This window comes from Bufo gargarizans, chromosome 5 (genome assembly GCF_014858855.1).
Source record: "Bufo gargarizans isolate SCDJY-AF-19 chromosome 5, ASM1485885v1, whole genome shotgun sequence".
Taxonomy (NCBI): Eukaryota; Metazoa; Chordata; class Amphibia; order Anura; family Bufonidae; genus Bufo; species Bufo gargarizans.
The window spans coordinates 376,058,656-376,080,888 of record NC_058084.1 but is presented as its reverse complement, the minus strand read 5'-3'; the positions used below and the strand labels follow the sequence as shown (position 1 = coordinate 376,080,888).

The 22,233-nt window shown below is 41.9% G+C and overlaps 1 protein-coding gene across 1 annotated transcript in view; it reads right to left on the bottom strand.

The window, feature by feature from the left end:
- Positions 1-1,759: 1,759 nt before the first annotated feature.
- The window catches only part of GPD1L (glycerol-3-phosphate dehydrogenase 1 like), a 34,774-nt gene continuing 14,300 nt past the window's right edge, over positions 1,760-22,233 (bottom strand). Inside the window, exons 5-8 of the mRNA XM_044294092.1 lie at positions 19,701-19,813; positions 11,719-11,952; positions 7,814-7,920; positions 1,760-3,026 (exon numbers count right to left, since the gene is read on the bottom strand). Of these exons, the coding sequence (XP_044150027.1) occupies positions 2,930-3,026; positions 7,814-7,920; positions 11,719-11,952; positions 19,701-19,813 (551 nt within the window). The 3' untranslated portion in view covers positions 1,760-2,929. The remainder of the gene's footprint in view (positions 3,027-7,813; positions 7,921-11,718; positions 11,953-19,700; positions 19,814-22,233) is intronic.

The window sequence follows — 22,233 nt, the reverse complement described above, 5'->3', positions numbered from 1 at the left end:
TGTTTAGATGCAGAAATGAATCCCAAATTAATTCACTAAAGTCTCGTGTGACTTTGGGTGAAATGACGTTTTGCCTACATGGAGGCAATACATTTTAATGCTGTACAGAGCCAGCATGAAAACCGAAGTGCTTGACTGTATCGATGATCCGAAGCTCAATTCGCTCAACACTAGTTGTGACACTTCTGGTCTGCATTTTCTCATTTAGTAAGGAACCTGTTAAAAATGTACAATCCCAACCCTGCATTGGAGCCTCAGTGAAAACCAATCCCTGTGGTGGAACTTTTCATTGCAGCAGAACTGCTATGCCCATAGAACAAAAGGCATTGCCACTTCCTCTATTCATTACATATAGTGTTCATTGAGTGTTATATAGCCTGGAAAAGACAGGGGCCTGACATGATGTCATCCTGCTAGATGGAGCAGAATTGTTACTACAGTAACAGCAAAAGACACTGCTGCGCACTAGGGACACAAACCAGCTGCAATCAAAAAATGGTGGGTGATCATTACAGAGCCAAAGCTTACATTTTTGCAGTTGGGGAATAATTTTAATCAATACTGTAAAAATGAAAGATTACATTAACTAAAGTACTTTATTCCCAATAGATAATGAAAATGTAAGCATACTGCTAAATTAGTAACTGGCTTGAACAATAAAGTGACTAAATAATAAATTAGGTTTTACTAAAACACTTAAAATAACTGGATAATTAGGAATAAAAATGTAGGGGGAAAAAAAAGGGAAGTAAACTACGGCAGTTAGAGCCACAGAACTAAGCAAGAAATGATGTAACATTAGTCAAGATGGAAATCGGTTTCATACATCGGAAATAAATCACACAGAAAATACACACAATTGCTTTCATATGCTTTAATAGTAGTGCAATAGCATCACCACGGTGCACAGTATGTGTAAAGGAATGGCCCCAAAGCACAGGGTAGTCAATGTTGTAACACACTGAAAGCCCTTCTATACAAATAAAATATGCATCAATACTAAACGTTTTAACATACGGAATACAGTACATGTTAAAAAGATGCACAAACCTAAAATATGATCCCTTAAATAGTTCAGCAATAGGGGCAAACTATTTTCTATATGCAACTATAGTACAATAAAATCTACCCTAAAATATTACAGTTGTGTTGCATAAGGCTACTTTCACACTAGCGTCTTTTGCGGATCCGCCATGGATCTGCAAAAACGCTTCCATTACTGATAATACAACCATCTGCATCTATCATGAACGGATCCGGTTGTATTAGGTCTTCTATAGCCATGACGAATCTGTCATGAACACCATTGAAAGTCAATGGGGGACGGACCCGTTTTCTATTGTGTCAGAGAAAACGGATCCGTCTCCATTGACTTACATTGTGTGTCAGGACGGATCCATCTTGCTCCGCACCACATCGCGGACAGACAAACGCTGCTTGCAGCGTTATTCTGTCCGCGATGGGAGGGCAACCAAACGTAACGGAATGCATTCTGGTGCATTACGTTTAGCTTTGTCCCCATTGACAATGAATGGGGACAATATGGAAGCCTTTTTATCCGCTATTGAGATCCTATGACGGATCTCAATAGCGGAATTGAAAACGCTAGTGTGAAAGTAGCCTTAAACCAAACCAGTGTAATAGCCATTATACCTGTAAGGGCAAATAAGTAAAGGAATTACCACAGTAGCACAATGTAACCACCATCATTGTAGGACAAGCAATAGCGTTAGTCCTCTCAGGGGAGCAGGCGTGTATGTGTGGGTATATATATATATATATATATATATATATACACACATACACACACTTTTTATAGAGACAACAAGCAGTTTCAGTAAGTGATATATATTTTCGGGTAAAAGAATGAATTTTCATCTACAACTATGACAAGGTCGTATATCGTACATGTGCTCCAAAATGATTGGCTTCCCTTTCATCTATTCCCATTCACCTAATACATGATTTTGTTAAAAAGGTTGTCAAACTTTGGGGACTTTTTATTATTATTTTTTGTTCTGTTGACACTCGCACTCTAAACACTCTGTTCTGACTGCCATTTGCGGTCTGATGGTCAACGTCCAATGTGCGCTGCTGCAGCCAGTGACTGGTCTCAACAGTGCCACGTGCGGGCACATTACTGCTAAGGCCAAGCACTCGCTGCAGCAGCGCACGTCATCCCAACCGTCTGAAAGTTTTCAGGATGGGGACCAGTAGACCACTGAAAGGAGTTGGAAATCGAGTGGCAGGGGGCAGGGATCAGTTTTTTTTGAAAGGTACAACATGGTGCAGGAGCTGCACAACCCCTTCAAGGATATGTTTACATGTGGCAAACTCATTGTAGGAAGGCAGCAGAAATCCTAAGGGTCCATTCCCACGTCCACAAAATGGGTTCGCATCCGTTCTGCAATTTTGACGAACAGGTGCAGACCCATTCATTTTCAATGGGGCCGGAATGTGCTGTCCGCATCCGCAAAAAAATAGAACATGTCTGATTGTTATCCGCAATTGCGGACAAGAAAAGGCATTTTCTATGAAAGTGCCGCCGATGTGCGGTCCGCGTTTTGTGGACCGCAATACACATACGGACGTGTGAATGGACCCGTAGCGTTAGGCCACACTTTGCAGTTTTGTTGCAGCAGAACTGCTAGGTGTGTACTTACCTATACCGTGCACCTTGGTGCTGGGGCTGTTTCTACAGCACTGATGTGTAAGCGGAAATTCTCTACAATGGAAATTCACCCCCTGTGAACATACCTTACGGACAATTCTTTTTCATGATCTGTGCAAACAACAGTTCTTCAGTGCCAACAAGATGTCGCAGTGATTTTACAATTGATAGATTTTACATACTTTAACGGTTGTGCGTTAGTGGAGACTGGGCTCCAGAGTTTTGCAGCATAAAAAATATGTATTAGAAAGAAAAATACTACAAATGCTCAGGATGGCTCTGCAGGCAGGAAATGACGTCTTCCACAGGTTTCCCATCATAGCAGATTTGGTTCACAGCAGCAAAAAGTGGAAATCTGTAATGCAACAAAATAAAGTATGTTTACAATTCAAGTTATTAGTTGACAATTGCACGGCAAAATATGGTCAGGTGCTAGCCGCAGCGCAGCAGTACTATGACGAGTGCAGAATCAGTACTCCCCTATTGGGGGGGAAAAAAGTTGTCATGAACAAAACTTATCCGATTTCTTTTTATGATGGTCACCAGGCTGCTTGTAGTTTTTTCGGGAAAACATCAAAGGGGTTGACTGCTTTTTTATATTGATGACCTTTCAGATCAGCGGAGCGCCGAATGCCATCACGCCCACGATTAGCGGTTTGAAGAGAATGCAGTGCTCACATGAGTGCCGTCTACTCGTCTCTGTTTACCATCGACATTGCAGCAGTGCAATTAAACTCCGCTGTCCTATTCACTTGAATGGGACAGAGCCTTCCTATTCAAGTGAATAGGATAGAGCCCTCCTATTGAAGGGAACTGGGACTGCAGAGTTGCAATTACACCTGTCCGCCTCTGCATTGTCAACACAGCGCTCGCGTGAGCTCGGTGGTCTCTTCAAACAGCTGATTGGTAGGTGTGATGGCAGTCGGGTCCCGATGATGTGATATTGAGGACCTATCCAGAAGATAGGTCATCAATATAACAAAAGCGGACAACCCCTTTAAAGGGAATTTGAAGGGAATGCATTAACAAAGTACCAAAGATATTTTCTAACCTGCTTTTCTAATGGTAAAATGTTCTAATTAGTTTTCTGTACAGGATTATAGGGGTGGTCATCTTGCATAAGAGGTTATTAAAGGGGTTATTCCATGTGTAATATAATATAATATAATAACATATAATATAACACAGTACATGAAAGTCTCTTTCTAATAAACCGGACCTGTATCTCACATGGATCCATAGATCCCCATTCATTACTGCAATCGCTCTGCTAGATTTATTAAAAGCTGGCAGCTCAGGGGGCTTGTCCCTTCTGATGCAGCTGGTGGCAGTTGAAGGATTGAACTGAGCATGTATGTCAACCTCAGGGAACTGGACAGAGAATTTTGAGGGGACAAACCGCAGGTGGCGCTATACATATAGATTTCAGTGTATAAATCAGTGGCTATACTAAATTTTGGGAACAAAATGAGAAATAGACTGGCACACACTATCCAGTGCTGTATGGATGAACGGAAGACTAGTTGTTATATAGAAAATATATTTATTTAGTTTCCCCTATAAAAACAATTAAAACACACAATTACATAAGTTGAAATGCCTATAACAACATATACATCCTATATCAAAACAAAACCATGGATAACTATAATGATTATAGACCGCTTATGTTCTAAGTGGAATGTCAGTGTGCAGTCAATCCCAACCAGAAAATGTTAATACATATTTGTAATCAACTAAACTTGAACGTACTGTAGGTAGTGTAGTAATGGTTTAGATATGGAAATCCATTGCTTCAATCGTTACTATGGCCACATAGGACAATTAGTGTATTGATGTCCATTAATGATCTGCAGCGTTCTTGATTTAAAATGCACGTATGCTGTACCACTTAGAAGGTTTTCGTTTGTAAAGTGGTGATTTTTATATAGTAATTGTTAAATGTACTTGACCACCTGTAGGCAACTGCGATGTGGAGTACACGATTTGACTGCTGTCTGTGCCGGTCTGACGGGGAGCACGTCCCTCGTGGCGTCCCACGTGATCAGGAAGTAATTTCCTGGCAAGTATGCCGGGTCCTAGAGCAGGTTGTGTTACTCCTTGTCAGGTGTAGCAGTGCTCAGGCGGTACGGCTCGATCTTTGCAGCTCAATCTTTCATATTTGCTGTCATAATCGAAAGCATGTTGGAATAGGAATTTCTTGAGGACGCCAAGGTTTTGTATCGATCACCAAACACGTTTTGAAGACCGAAGTCTTCTTCCTCTGGGGTAACTAGTATGTACAAAGACCTTGGCTTTATAGGGAAATATCCAGGTGGAATCTGGGTATTCATTAAGAGTGTGCTAAACCAGTCTTCTCACAGAGCCACTCCTTGGTTATCCTGGCTATGTGCTATGGGTCGTTGTCATGTTGGAAGACCCAGCCAGGACCCATCTTCAAAGGAGGTTGTTGCTCAAAATCTCACAATAAATGGCCCCATTCATCCTCCCCTTAATACAGTGCAGTTGTGCTGTCCCCTTCGCAGAAAAGCACCCCCAAAGCATGATGTTACCAATCCCATGCTTTACAGTAGGGATGGTGTTCTTGGGACACAATTCATCCTTCATTTTCCTCCAAACACGACGAGTGAAGTTTAGACCAAAAAGTTCTACTTTGGTCTCATCTGACCACATGACTTTCTCCCATGCCTCCTCTGGATCATCCAGATGGTCATTGGCAAACTTCAGAGGGGCCTGGACATGTGATGACTTGAGCAGGGGAACCTTCCGTGCAATGCATGATTTGAAACCATGACGGCGTAGTGACCTTTGAAACTATGGTCCCAGCTCTCTTCATGTCATTGACCAGCTCCTCCCTTGTAGTTCTGGGCTGATTCCTCACCTTTCTTATCATCAGTGATACCCCATGAGGTGAGATCTTGCATGGAGCCCCAGTCCGAGGGAGACTGACAGTCGTCTTTAGCCTCTTCCATTTTCTAACAATTGCTCCAACAGTTGATCTATTTTCACCAAGCTGCTTGGCAATTGCCCCGTAGCCTTTTCCAGCATTGTGGAAGTCCACAATTTAATCTCTGGTGTCTTTTGACAGCTCTTTGGTCTTGCCCATGGTAGTAGTTGGCGTCTGACTGACTGTGGGGTGGACAGGGGTCTTTAAAGAGCTCAGACAGGTGCTATCAAGTTAGATTAATGAGTGGGAATGCACCTACAATGTGAATTTCAGACCCCTCCATGATTTCTAAGTGGGAGAACTTGCAAAATCGCAGGGTGTTCAAATACTTCTGTTCCTCACTGTATGTCTACTTCATGTTGGCATCATTTTGTAAATGTCATTTTTTTTGGGGGACGTTAAAAGGCTTAGAATTTTAGAAGCAATTCTTAAAATGTTTATGAAAATGTCCAAAACCCTCTTTTTAAGGACCAGTTTAGATATGAAGTCACTTTGTGGGGCTTACATGATACAAACCACCCATAAATGACTCCATTTTAGAAAACTACATTCCTCAAGTTCTTCAAAACTCATTTTACAAATTTAGTTAACCCTTTAGGTGTTCCACAAGAATTAAAGAAAAATGGAGATAACTCATCAAGAGTTAACAGTCAAACAAAACTCAGCATCTATTACCCTATTTCTGTAGTTTACAAAAATACGCCACATGAGGTCGTAAACTGATGTAAGGGCACACGGCTCAAAAAAAAAAGCAGCACCATATGGTTTTTGGAGGGCAGATTTTGCTGGACTAGTTTTTAGGCACCATGTCACATTTGGAGACCCTCTGATACACCCCTATAGTAGAAACTCTCAAAAAGTGACCCCATTTTTAAAAACTATAGGATAAGGTGACAGTTTTGTTGGTAATATTTTAGGATACATATTATATTTGATCGCACTGTATTACACTTTTTGAGAGGCAAGGTAACCAAAAAATGGCTGTTCTGGCAAAGTTATTATTTTTTACGTTTACCGGACGGGTAAACGTATAGTTGTATTAGAGCAAGTAGTTGTTGTTACGATATCAAATAAGTCTACTTTTATTTTTATTTTGTTTCAGTTTTACATAATAAAACATTTTTGAAAAGAAAAATGTTTTTCTGTCTCCATTTTCTGAAAGCTGTATTTATTTTTCTGCTGATTGTTTTATTTAAGGGCTCCTTTTTGCTGGAAGAGTTGACGTTTTTATTGGTACTATTTTTGGGTATATATGATTTTTTGATCAGTTAAAGTTACACTTTATGTGGCAAGGTGACCAAAAAAAATTGGTTGTTTTGGCACAATTTTATTTATTTTTAATGGTGTTCACCTGAGGAAGGAGGTCATGTGACAAATTTTATAGCACAGGTCGTTATGGATATTATGTGGTGATACTTAATATGTCTAGTTTTTTTTTATTCTTTTCGGGTGATGGTCTCATAGAGGTCCTCATTTTTTGCGGGATGAGGTGACAGTTTGGTACTATTTTGGGGTACGCCTTTTGATCGCTTGGTATTACACTTTTTGTGATGTAAAGTGACAAATAATGGCTTTTTTGGAACAGTTTGTATTATTTTTTTTACAGTGTTCACCTGACGGGGGTGAATTATGTGATATTTTATAGAGCTGGACATTACCGACGCAGCGATACCCAATAGGTCTTTTTCTATTTTTTACAACTTTAAGTGTGTTTATTATGGGAAAGGGGATTTTTTTTACTTGAACCCATTTTTTTTACTATGAAAAACTTTTTTTTACTTTTTATTTTTGTCTCAATGTGGGACTTCAACTTTTGGGAGTCTGATCCCCTCTGCAATGCATTACAATACATGTGTACTGTAATTGTATTGCCTGTCAGTGTATAACTCGTGTAATACACTGACAGTTGCCTAGGAGACCCAGCCTAAGGGGCTGGTCAACTTTTACGTCTTTTAATGTTGGGTTTTTCCATCCTGGAAAGTACAGAAGAGCAGCAGGGAATTCAAATCTGGGCCTGTTCCTTGTCAGCCCTTCAGTAAGCAGTTTTACAATTGTTTGGGTGGCTGTGAAGCAAAAATTCTAATTTCTCACATCCTTGTAAATGGGGCTATTCATACAATAGAAGTACAATTTGTCTTTCCAAAGTATAGTATTGTAGGTTCACTAATTAGTGCTTAGCAAAGCTCGTCACTTACTTGTCTACCATGCCTTTCTGCTGCAGGATACGGTACACTTCTGCAGAGGTCTGAGGTCCTTGTAGCTTCTGTCCATTCAGCATCTCCTTTTCAAGTTCCTCTATACTCTACAGCACAAGAAAACAATTATAGTCAGTTCTGCAAAATACTAAATTCTGGTTCATTAAATCCATACCTGTAATAAAATAAAATAAAAAAAGCTGCAGGTTAGGGAGGCAAAGACGGGCAAACTAACTGACCCTCACTTTGAAGAAGAAGGAATATTTGTTTTGCGATACACAAGGTGTGGTGCTATATCCTAGGGCTTTACCTTATTTTAACCAGTTTCACAGCTGGAAAGCTTTGATAAGACGCAACCTAACAGAAATGCATGATCACAGGGGGAAAATGCAGCTTCAGCGCACACACCGAGATGAAACGAGTCTCTTCTGTACTTGAAAGTCTAGTAACACATGCAGAGATGCAAAGTGATTCCACAAGGTAAGATGTGAATTTACCAACATGGAGCATAGGTGGGCTACATTCACAAGTCTTTGCTAAAAAAAAAATATAAAAAAAATATGGTAAGAGTTAATATGGCTACCGTATATATAAAGAAGCCATATGCGGTGAAATAGTGACATATTAACTGCACTAAACATATCAATCCAAGACCTCTCCGGCCACGTTCACATCACCATAAGAAGAACTGAAAAACTAAATAAATAAATATGGATCCTTTATTTTGTGCATCATTTTGTCAAAGATCTGTTAATATAGACGGGAGAAAAAAATCCTGCATGGAGAACTTTTTCTCCTGTCTAAAATAACGGATCTCTGACGGAACTTACAAAAACTGATGCAAAATCAGCACAAATAAAATAACTTTTTATTTAATTTTTCAGTTCTTCTGACGGATCAGAAGAAAGAAGGGTGGATAAAAATCAATGATTGGATTTTTTTTTATTTTTTTTTTATTGGATTTTTATTTTAATCAGATTTTTTTTTTTTTATATAAAATGCTTTTTGAGGAAAATATATTACCATCCAAAGGTTATTCCATCATGAAATAAAGATTAGTTTTTTAATTATGTAGAATAAGGCCTCATGCACACGACCGTAGTTTGGGTCCGCATCCGAGCCGCAGTTTTTGCGGCTCGGGTGCAGATCCATTCACTTCAATGGGGCTGCAAAAGATGCTCCGTTCCGTGGCCCTGCAAAAAAATAAAATAGCATGTCCTATTCTTGTCCGTTTTACGGACAAGAATAGGCATTTCTACAATGGACTGCCCGTTCCGGACCGCAAAAAACGGAACGGTCGTGTGCATGAGGCCTAAGGCTGTATAGGTTTCATTTTTTGGGTAAATAAATTCCATTAATCCATTCACAATGTCATGCTCTTCCAGAGGATTTTGTAAGGTTATTGGGCAGTTTCTCTGCCTACAAGATATTATCACAGATGCTTGGTTTACTTTTGCAGTTCTCAAAACTGAATTTGACTCGGCAGAGATCACAGGCCTCTTCTTCACAGCAAAAATGTTATAACATGAACAGAATTGAGAAAAAGACCTTAATCCTAACTTCTACAAACCTATGAATACAGAATCAACCTAATCAAACTAATATGAAAAGTTGTTATTCTAAAAATCTTCATCTACTTGCATATTAGAAGTTATACCAGCAAGAATTAGTCTTTATGTAGAAAACTAAGATTTAAATCAAGCCTTACTGACTAGTGATTTAAATCAAATACACCCTGGAAGAAAGGAAAACTAAATGGTGATGTGAATGGGCCCTGGCATGTCTAATTCTTCTGCACCATGTAGTAAATGGGTCAAAGTCAAACCTATGGCCTTGATCTGAATGAAGCCTTGGGACACAAAAGCAACAGCAGCTTCAAAGAAAGGAAACAAAGCACAATTCGGTTTTGAAGAATTGCAACCAAACTAAAACTTCTTTGATTAGATAGGTGTGTGGGAGTGCAGTCTAGAGGTCTTGTGTGCGACTCTGTGGAACCTCAAAGGCTCAACATTGCTCCTCTTCTCGAGCATAAAAAGGATCTCTCTCGTGAAAACCCCAAAAGGACTCAATTAAACCACATCAAAAGCCATACAGTCCACTTCAAAGGGAACACTACCGTAATTTATCTGTGAGCGGTTATTCTTTTACATCTATACAGTAATGCCATCTCACGGGATTGCATTACTGTATAGATATAATAGAATATTCTTTCATAGATAAAAAAAAAAAGAACTACCGGTATAATATACTGCAAGTGAACAGTTCGTTCTTAAAACTGAAGCAGGAAAAAACGGGCAAGCATCAGTGTGCCACTTTGGCTAGACTACTGGGTAATGGCATCTCTAAAGCAGCAGGTCTTTTGGGTGTCCCTTTCTGCAATGGTTACCATATAAGCAAAAGAGGTCCAAGGAGGAACAAGCCTGTGAACCAGCAAAAGGGCGATTGGTACTGAAGACTCGCTGATGCACGTGGGGATTGAACGCTACTGCAGCACAAATTTCTGAAAAAGTCAATGCTGGCTTTGAGAGAAAGGTGACAGAGTTCCCTTTCTCGCCCTTCTACTTCCCAAACTACTTACTATGTGCTTATTGAACCAGATCTAGACCATGAAACAATAGAAGGTGGTGTAATAAATACTTTCATGGTATGTAGATGACTGGGTGCATCAGCATCACTTACCTGGGGAAGAGAGGACAGCAGGATGCGCTATAGAAGAGGGGAAGTATAATGTTCTGCTGGGAAATTTTGGGTCCCAGAATTCATGTGAATGTTACTTTGACATATACTATTTACTTAACCGTTTCGCTACTCGCACAGTATATGTACAGCGCTGGAGTGATGGGTAAACATGGCGCCCGCTCGTACGTGCAGCAGGCGCCATGGCCAGCAGGTCTCCTCTGTTTCAGGCAGCAGAGATTATCTTTAACATAGCCAAGACGGATCTGTCTTGAACACCACTGAAAGTCAATGGAGGACGGATCCGTTTTCTATTGTGCCAGATTGGGTCCTAGAAAACGGATCAGTCCCCATTGACTTACATTGTGTGTCAGAATGGATCCGTTTGGCTCAGTTTCGTCAGACGGACACCAAACCGCTGCAGGCAAGCAGCGTTTTGGTGTCCGCCTCCAAAGCGGAATGGAGACGGAACGGAGGCAAACTGATGCATTCTGAGCGGATCTTTTTCCATTCAGAATGCATTGGGGCAAAACTGATCCGCTTTGGACCGCTTGTCAGAGCCCTGAACGGATCTCACAAATGGAAAGCCAAAAGGCAGGTGTGAAAGTAGCCTTACACGACTAATTTTAAAGGGAACCCGTCACCTCCTAAATGCATGTATACCTGCCAGCAGTACCTCAGGCTAGCACGCAGTGAGATACTAATCATACTTTTCATCAAGTCAAGGTAACCACGCCCCTGACATGGGATTGCGCAGTAAAACAAAGGGGACCGCACATGCGCGAGACTTGGAAAAGTGAATCCGAATTGCGGGCTGTCACTCAAAGGCAGGAGGGGGCGTGGTTACCTTGACTTGAAGCAGCATCGGACTGCAGGATGAAAAGTATGATTAGTATCACACTGCGGGTTACCCTGAGGTACTGCTGGCGGGTTTACATGCATTTAGGAGGTGACAGGTTCCCTTTAATGTCTTAGTGCTACATAACACCGAACACCTTCAGAGATCTGATGGAGTCCACAGCGGTTTTGGTAGCACAAGGACCAATGCAATAATAGTCATAGAACACAAGTTCCTACAAATCACAGATCATTTACTTGTTCTGTTCAATCACTATATATTTTACTACATATTTGTTCTTGTAATTTTTCAACTCTAACACTTTGCAGACCAGCATGAGTACAGAACGCTCAAGGCTACAAGACTTGTAGACACACAAATAATTCAATACCTTGCCAGTGTTAACAAATGCCTCGGCCACTTTTCTATTACGCCCGCCATAGCAAGTGGTAATGAGATCGGCAACTCCACAGCTCTCCAAAAATGTAGAGGTGGAAACTTGACCTTTACAGAAGATCTTTGCAAATGCAATCATTTCCATGAGGCCAAGACGGATAACGGCAGCTTTAGTGTTATCGCCACACTTGAGACCATCACAAAAGCCGGCAGCCACAGCCACAATGTTCTGCGTAAAAGAAGGAAATAAAGCACAATTTTAGAGTCAATGAAAAAAAAAATTTTGGGGTCAAAATCCCACTGCATAGAAATTGTAAATAAAACACACAAACAAATTTAGTAAAAATGTTCAAAACAATCCAAATCTTGTTACTCTGAGAATTTTTTTTCCTATGCTGTGGTCAATCTGCAAGCAAGACATGTAGGCGATGGGTAAAAAAAAAAAAAAATTTTTACTAAATACTAAAAAATATAAATATCCATAATTCAAAACACAGAAAGGAATAGCACATGGAAATAAGCACCTCTTGTAACATTCTGCACAACACGGGGTAGGCCAGTGCCTGTATCTGGCTTTCATAGACTCATTTTAAAATTAGTGCAAAGAGAGCGAAGTTGCAAATCTTTTTGCAAGGGGAATATTGCATAGTCTATAAGACTCAATACGCCCACTAAGTGCTCTCCATCTGCTCTGCACTGATGAAGGGCACCCAACCTGAGGCTGGGTTCACACCTGAGCGTTTTACAGCGCGTTCCTACGCGATGTAAAACGCTCAACAAGGAGAAACCAATGCTTCCCTATGGGAATGGTTCTCACCTGGGCGTTTTACAGCGCGTACGATCGCGCTGTAAAACTCCCGACGCCCCAAGAAGTACATGAGCTTCTTTGTGGCGTCTTGTCGCGTGTTCCCGTACATGGACTTTTGGGAACGCGAGACAATGGGCGTTAGTTTGTCTCTGTATGCGCGATTGCAAACGCCGGTACAATCGCGCATACAGAGCGCTCCATCGCGAACGCTCCGGTGTGAACCCAGCGTAAGTCCCCTTTCAGACGATGGGTATCACTCCGCGGATGCACAGCACCCGGCCTGACCTTCCACCACTGCAGGGGTCGCATAGCATTATATTGATTTATGATGCTATGTAACCCTTAGGTCTGGAATGTATTGGATAACACTGACATAATGTTGTCAGTGTTATCCAATACCTTCCAGAACTGTGAGGGTTACATAGCATCATAAAACAATATAATGCTATGTGACCCTGGCAGTGCTGGAAGGTCAGGCCGGGTGGTGCGTTGCGCGTCCGCAGCGCGATACCCCCTCATCTGAAAGAGGCCTAAGATTTAAATGTGTCTGTTCACATTTCAGTATTTGTTTTACTCAATGTGGGTCAGTAAAAAAAATTTGTTTTTAAATGAATCACAGGGACATGCACTACTTTGATCCGTGATGTGGACCAAGCACGCCCATAGAAGTCTATGGGTCCGTGAAAATCACGGACACACTACGGATGACATCCGTGCTTTATCCGTTTTGCATGCACGCTCACGTTATTGAGTGGAGGGGGTCCTATATTTTCCCACAAGCCATAATTAGAAGAAAAATGGTGAGTATTATAATGGACATCAGCAGATGCTAGTCTGCTTGTTAATTATTTAAAAAGGGAAGCAAACAAAATAAGATATATTCCAGCAGGTGTGAAACCCAGCATGGCCCTGGCGAACGTTAGCCAAAGGGGAAGAATAGCTTTAATTAGAAAAAAATAAGCCTGGTACCATACCGCAGAAAGCAACACCTATTAAGCCTTTACATGGAGAAATCATTTCGCTGTAGCACTGTAGACCAGTGTTTCTCATCTCCAGTCCTCACGAGCCTCCAGCAAGTCATGCTTTCAGGATTCGCTCAGTACTGAGTAGGTGATATAATTATTGGCAATGCATCGGGACTTAACACTGTGGATGGAATATTCTCAGATTATGATCGGCAGGTGGGCCCCGAGGACTGGAGTTGAGAAACACTGCTGTAGACGATGCCCACATCTATTATATTTTTATGGAGATCTGTATGCGATATGTGTATAAACAGCCACATTTAATGAGAGCATGCTGGGCGAAAAGCAGCTAAGCATATGCATAGACCCGCTGCAATACTTATTTAGCAGTGTTCGTCTTAGATATTTGCAGTTTTTACCCAATATAAACATTAAATAAAGTCTCTGACTTCCGTAAGTCATGCAATTATGTTAGGCTACTTTTCACACTCGCGTTTGGTGCGGATCCGTCATGGATCTGCACAAGCTTCAGATAATACAACCGCATGCATCCGTTCAGAACAGATCCAATTGTATTATCTATAACATAACAAAAACGGATTCCGTCTTGGACACCACTGAAAGTCAATGGGGGTAGGATCCGTTTTCTATTGCGCCATATTGTCTCAGTAAAAAAAGGATCCGTCCTCATTGACTTCCGTCTCACAAACGGAAACCAAAACGCCAGTGTGAAAGTAGCCTAAGTATGTCATAGCATTCACGCACCTACTGTACATGGACACTGGACAGCAATCACAAGCAGCCTACATACACTGGATGGCGCAGGGATGTCAAATCAGAAAGTCTTTGAAGAACATTTAAAGGGGTCTCCCACCAATTAGATACTGAAAGCTGATCCTCCGGGGGTCTGGAACCGACGATGCCTGTTTGCACGTGCAGGAAAATTAAAAAAGAGTTGTGTAGTGTCAATAACAGATCATCAGTGGTCCAAATCCCGGAACCCCTACCAATCGGCTGGTTGAAGAGGCTGCAGCGGTCATGATGCATCCTCATCAGTGTTTACCTGCATGCTTTATAGTTTGTAGCGGTGTTTGTTTCTAGACTCCAGGACAATATGGATTCCCAAGCCCAACAAGGATGTGTCACTGCCACAATCTTATAGACCCATATCCCTTTTGAATAGCGATTACAAATTCTTGGCGAAAAGTCTATCTAAAACAAAACATCCTCCCCAGACTCGTACACCTTTCACAGAAAGGATTCCTTAAATCTAGACAATCTGTCAAAAACCATCAGAGGAACCATAGCTGCCACCCTTGAGACACAAGAGAATTACGGCCCCCCCCACCCTTACTACTAAGTCTAGATGCTGAAAAAGCGTTTGACAAAGTGTCATGGCCCTTTTTGAACGGCGCTTCATCTCAGACAGCTTTCGGGTTACACCCTTAACCTGGATAAATCCGAAGCTCTGCTATATAAAGGGCCCACAAGACTGGACTGCTCCTTTCCCCTTTCAATGGTGCTCGCACTCTATATCATACCTGGGGGTACAGATCACCAAATGACCTGGTAAGCTATATAACAAATATTACACCCTTTGTGCGTACACTGGAGGACAAGCTAGCAGGCTGGCGACATCTTCCTTTGTCGTACATGGGGTGGGCATACCTTCTTAAGATGGTGGAATTTCCCCCGGCAACCAACTTTTTCCAAGAAGGGTCACCTCCATAGGGATTTGTATGATTGGCAGAAGGGAGGACTAACTCTGATTAGTCACTTGGTGGACCACACCACACACAAGATTCTAGCATTTGAAGATCTAAAATCTTAATACCCCAACATTCGTTTTAACTACTTTCCCCATTTACAAGCCAACAGCTATCTCCAGAAATTATTGCCCAACTTAAACCCCGAGAATGGAGCCCAGCTCTACAGGCCTCCGTCAAACATACCTCTACCCTAAGGGGACATACCACTAGCTACTATAAATTTCTACACACCCCTCTGGACTATGGTAAGGGTGAATGGGCAATAGCTAAATGACTCAAGGACATCCCGCAGTTAACAATGTCCACCCTATATCAGGCTCTGGAACGCAATCTTTGTTATTTGCCATCCAGCCGCTACAGGGAGATAACCCTACAGATTTATCACCGGGCTTATATCTATCCAGTTAGGGACCACCGTATGGGCGTCTTTGAATCTGACAACTGCTTTTGGTGTAAAGAGACAGGAGCAGACATTTTTCCATTGTTTGTGGCTGTGCCCGGTGATACAATCTTTCTGGCATAAAATCCACACATTTACCACCACTCATTTGACATCAACAGCACCTCTGGACCCCATATGGGCCATCTTTGGGTACATTGACGCGACTCGTACACTGTGTACTCCTGGTAGTGGGAAATTGTTATGTCTGATAGCAGCAGCAGGAGGAATCAAGACTATGCTCCACATCTGGATCGACCCCACACCTCCACCGTTTAAGCCATTTCTTGAGAAAGTCTCCTTCTTAATGAAGATGGACTGGGTAGAGGAGTCCTCCAGGAAGGAGATCCATGTAAAGCAATTCTTTGCATGCTGGGAGAGCTTCATAGATATACTGCCCCTCCAGGTTAGAAGATGCATCCAGTAATGTTTTCAACTCACTTCCTGGTATCAGACGCGTGTCTTACTAAGGGATCCGCCAATCTCAGGGATATGATCCTACTTGAGGTCTCAGCAGGGGTCCCTGCGGGGAGAGGTGAACATGTTGGGCTACTGTTATGTTCTATTCACCTTGCGGTTTGCAACGAGTCAAGTTATGGTTTCTGTACTACTAATCCCCATAACTCATCCTTACCCCTTCCCCTCTCACCCCCCCTTCTAAAAACAGTCTGGTGTCGTAAGGTTGACATAATAGCTCCTATGTACTACAGTCTGATTGTCTATGTTGGGACTTTTACTGAAGACTTGCTGTAAAGTATTACTTATCATATCACACTGTATGTACTCCTTTATTATGTCAACCTGAAATAAAAACATTTGAAAATAGTTTGTAGCGGTGTGCAGTGTAATTACACCGTCCTCTTCCATATTGTGAATGGGAGATAAAACCGCTATAAGATGTACGACGTGCAGCAAAACACTGAAAAGGACGCATACAGACCCCCATTGATCTGACACTAATACCCTGTCCTGTGGATAGGTCATCATTATCCTCACACAGCACAACCCCCTTTAACAGCGGACAGAGTCGGAAGACGTAGGCTCTGTCCGATTGTGTAGTGGCTATTTGGGAGCCGAACTGCTCTATGGCGGCACAGCCACTACACTCCAGCAGTATGCTGCAAACAGCTGATCAGTGGGGATGACTAGTGCTGGACCCCCCACCGATCAGATATTTATGACCTATCCTAAGGGCAAATAAACATGTTTCAGGTAACTGATATTAGGCCTGTTATGACAAAAATCTAAATTGTGATTAATTCAACATTTTACCTTGATTACAATTAATGAACCATTATTTCATTTCGTCCCCCCCCCCCCCTCCAATAGTTCACCGACAACCGATGTAATGGCACATGAACGTATTTTTCTTTTGTTTCCGTTGCATATTTTTACAGGTCCGTATACAGAACCATTCATTTCAATGGGGCTTGAAAAAAAAAAAAAAAAAAAAGATTTAAAAAAAAAATAAGGAAATTACTCAGTGTGCATTTCGTGTCCATATCGCAAAAGAAAAAAATGCAAATAGAACAAGTCCTATTCTTGTCAGTTTTGCGGACAGGCACTGTTATAATGGATCAGCAAAAACAAAAAAACAAAAAAAAAAAAACAAATGCAACACAGATGTCATCTGTTTTTTGCGGATCCGTGTTTTGCGGTCATGTTCATAAGCCCCAACGGTGGAGGCAGTTGGAGCAGTAGGAAAAGCCAGCCAGAGCTGAAGTGAGTGGAGGAGCCTGACCCAAACACCTAGACTAGGTGGACAAGATTACGTTAATTATTCAGACTGCATTTTGGTCCATCACCCCCCCCCCCCCCCCCCAACCTCACAGTGTATTAAAAACGCTCTACAATAACAATAAAAACAGTTTAAAAAAAAAAAAAAAGGCAACTAAAATCATGGATATCCTCTCTCCTACTTCCCATGTTCCTAGACACGTGCTGCATTTAAATGAGGGAAAAGCAATTCTGGTGTTCAGCATAAAGCTACAAGTCAGCGTATAAAGGCCCATAACGAGTGTCCGTAGCAAGGAAGGACACCGCAATGGCAAAACACACAGATAAACAGAACATCAGGGCACATTAGGGAATGGGCAGTTTAATATTTTTATAGGTAATAAGAATTATGGATGGGTAAGGATTTAAATGGAAATGCAAGGCTTAAAAATAACATACGTTTGTTATGTGCTGTACATTAGAGGTCTGAAAAATGCGAGCTGAATACCTCAGGCGAGGGAATCGGTGGCTTAATAGAGCCCCATTATTGTGGAGGAGCGGAGTAAGGAATGTGCAACGCTAGCACCAGATAGCTGCAGACGAATGCTGTAGCAGCGTAATAGGAACTACAGAGGCCGGGTTATTACGCTTGTATTTTCTACGCTTTCTGCAGGTTGTGTAGGGCTTCATTTGTTCATAAATGTTCTTTTGTTGTAAAGGAAAACACGGATGCCATTTGCGTTTCACGGATCATTAGGAAGAGATGCTTTGAAAATTATTTTTCAGCTGTGCAGCGTCAGCGAAACACGGATGATACACGGTCAGCGAAAAATGAACACACAGATCTTTCACGGCCAGCTTCACTGACCACCTTTTCACGGATTTAGGCAAAGACGTGTGAACGAGGCTTTATTCTGTGCGCCAAACTGATTCCAGCGATACCAAAGTGATATTTGTTTGTGCTGCTATATTCTGTAAGCCACAACCTTTTCAGTGGAAGTTGTAGTTTATATTGTAAATACAACTTTTTTATCACTTCTATTTCACTTTTTGGGTGGCAGTTTTATATTTTTACATATCTGGACCGAGTACACTCTGAACTAAAATAGGCCAACCTTTCACTGCTAAAACCAGAATCTGTGGGGCCACTCCTCATGCAACTAGAATTACTGTCACTGAAAACCATTTTGTTACGGCCAGGAACAATTGCTGAGGAACACACAAGCCATCATCATCGCTAGATCAAAAAACATTCACTTGAGTGGGTCCGCAATCTGACCGTTCCGCAAAGAGATAGAACATGTCCTATCTTTTTGCGGAATGGAAGTACAGGGCGAAACCCCACGGAAGCACTCCGTAGTGGTTCCGTTCTGCACCATTCCGCATCTCCGGATTTGCGGACCCATTCAAGTAAATGGGTCTGCATCCATGATGCGGAATGGCACCCGTGTATTGCGGATCCGCAAATGCGGTCTGCAATACAGCAACGGGAAGCACACGTTCGTCTGCAGGGGGCCTAACACTCGTTAGCAATGATCTGGCAGTGTAAATGCACCGCTGATTACCTGATTAACGAGCAAAACGCTTGTTCATCGGGTAATTGAATTGTTTGTGCAGCACAAAAATGGCGGCAGACCATGCGGTGTAAACAAGTCTGTATGGGGAAGGGTGATGGCATTAGCAATAGTTTCTCCTCATACTCTGGCGGAGATCGGTACATGTAAATGCACCAGCCTCCTCCGCCAGCGATCCGCAGATTGTCGGAAAGGAAAGCTTGTGCATCGCCCTGTGTAAAGGGACCTTTAGACCAATGTCCTATATTGATATCTGTACAATGGATCGGTGTTCTAAGAGGTGCTTACAATCCAATGCCACCCCAAACTCAGATAAACGCCAGGTGCTGGGATTTACAGAAGAGAACTAACCTATCAGTATTTTGGCATTTTTCCTGTACTTTTGCATTTTTGGTGGCATTTTTTGCTCTAAAAATGCCATCTCCAGATGTTAGCTGAAGTAGTTGCCATTTTTTCGTCTTTCTGACTTCTTCTAAAAACACGCAATGTGCTGTAGCATTTCCAGGCATTTTCATCTTCTCTATAGGGGGAAGACTCCATGAAGAAAATGCTACTGTTAAGATATAATATTTCTAAAAATAAATATCCCCACAAAAACACAGCAAAAGCCACAGGTGGGAAAAAAATAAAATTAAAATAAATAAATAATGGCAGTTATTCTGGAGTCCCCCCCCCCCCCCACACACACGTTTCTAGTAGACATTACCTTTAAGGCACCACACAGTTCCACAGTATCAGCATCCTCCACTACATTAATACGGAAATTTGGGGTTTGTAAAAGTTCCTTGAACAGAAGTCCGTTTTCAATTACTTTACTTCCTGAACAAAGAGAAAGAAAACACCAATAAAACAGTTAGCATCTCCTTGTCTATTGTGTTATACATTGCTGGAATCCCGTTAGGCATTTTATATATGTATTCCGTATCTGACTGGACACATCCCTAGCACTGTGCTAGCTGAGCTGCTCCTGCACCCAACATCGAGGGTGGTCATACATATACAGAGGTCAGGAAGGGGTTAATGGCACCATTTTAGTAGTTTAGACAATTTCGGAGGTGGCGATTCCAATTAGGTTTATTTTATGTTTTTAATATGATAAATTGGGAAAGGAAAGTTGTTTTTTATTTTTAGTATTTGGTTATATTTAAAGGTTATAGTAAGACAAAAATATAAACCCAGAAGAAGGGTGTATGTAAGGGTACTTTTCACGCATTTTTCTTTTCCGGCACTGAGTTCCGTCCTAGGGGTTCTATACCAGAAAATAACTGATCAGTTTTATCCCCATGCAATCCGAACGGAGAGCAATCCAGTTCAGTTCAGTCTTTTTTACTTTTTCAAGACGTAGATAATACTGCAGCATGCTGCGGTTTTATCTCCGGCCCAAAAAAACTGAACACTTGCCTGAATGCCGGCACTTTTTTTCCATAGGAATGTATTCGTGCTGGATCTGGCATTTAAATTGCCGCATTGACGGATCCGTATTCTGGTCTGCACATGCGCAGACCTTTAAAAAAAATAATAATACCGGATCCATTTTGCCTGATGACACCGGAAAAACGGATCCGGCATTGCAATGCATTTTTCTGACTGATCAGGATCCTGATCAGTCTGAAAAATGCCTGATCAGCCAGAAAAAAAATTACACGCGTTTGGATACAGTTTGCCTGATCAGGCAGGCAGTTCAGGCAACGGAACTTCTTGCCGGAATCAAACAACGCAAGTGTGAAAGTACCCTAACAGAAGTCTTCAAGAGCATCTGTCATCATGATACTGCATACTGCATGGTAGGGTTGATCGTGGTGAATTAAATCAACGAGTCTTGCGTTGCTGTAATTTGATGTTACAGTTGCAGCAAAATCTTTCCTTTCATTGGTATGCATATGATATGCTCGGAGCACCTAGGGGCTAACTTAGCCCCTCGGAGCACTGCTTCACTTAGTCTCATGGCCTGATTGACCGGGCCAGGAATCCCACTGTATGAATGCCTGGCTCTGAAACGTCAGCCTTGTGCTGGTGAGACTTCTTAGGAGGCTCCCCCGCTTAGGTTCTGGACTGTGCAAGCGGCAATAACGTCATGCTCCTCCCACAAGAAAAGACGGTCAACTTGACCGATTTAGAAGTGAAGCCGAAAGTCATCTCTTCTGGGAAAAGACTGCTGTCATTGATGCTTGCGCAGTGCAGATCTCAGTGGGCAGAGCCTCCTCTTGATTTCAGGAGGTGCTCCCTGCTCAGAGATCTGTACTGCGCAAATGCCAATGATGTCCTGAGACTGATATCATCACTGCTTGCATAGCACAGATCTCGGTGAGTAGAGCTTAAGATCAAAAAGTGCAAGTGTGATGTTTCAGTCAATCAAGCTATTAGGTGAAGTGGTGCTCCGAGGTGCTAAGTCAGCCCCTCAGTGCTCCAAGCACCTCATTTGATTAAGAACACATGAAAACATTCGGATGCAGGCCCTACAACCGAATGCAGCAATAGAGGGCTCATTTAACTCACCAAGATCAACCCTACCAACAAGTATGCCTGGTTTAATAGGGTTGATCATGACGACAGATGCTCTTTGACATGGCATACTGCACACAGGTGATGTACAGTTACACTTTCACGTAAAAGGTGTTAATATAGAAGAAAGAGGTCTACAACAGTAAACATAATATAATGTCCTACTTAACTATACCCTTTGGCTAGAAGATTCACTGGTAATGTAGCCAAAGGATGCAAGCCTAATTAAAGAAGAAAAAAAATAACTGAATTCTGAAGACCGGTAACAATAACTAGATCTCCTCTTCGATATATAGGCCAAAGATCGGACGAAAGAACATTTGTTACTAAGCATTGCCCTGTGTAAAGACTCCCTGCTATCAGCAGACTAACAAGCAAATGCTGGTACGTCATTGATCACATCTTTTAAGTGGGCATAAAAGTCATCTGTTGTTGGCAGTACATCGCCCCATGAAACCTGGGATGTGCTGCTGGCAGGATGCAAACTGTATGTGCCTGAGGGACTGTTCGGTCACATACTGCACTGATGATTGCTATTCATTTAGCTCCAGTTATATAGCAATCAACTTCCTATAACAACGATCAACACTAGTTTAGCTCCATTTACATGAAGCAACCATCGGCCCTGTATGCAGCCGAATAATTCTTAGTATATTCTCTGAGGCACATACCGTTTCATTACCGTCTGCAACCCATCAATGATTTTTATGCTTGCGTAAATGAGGAGACCTGCTAAC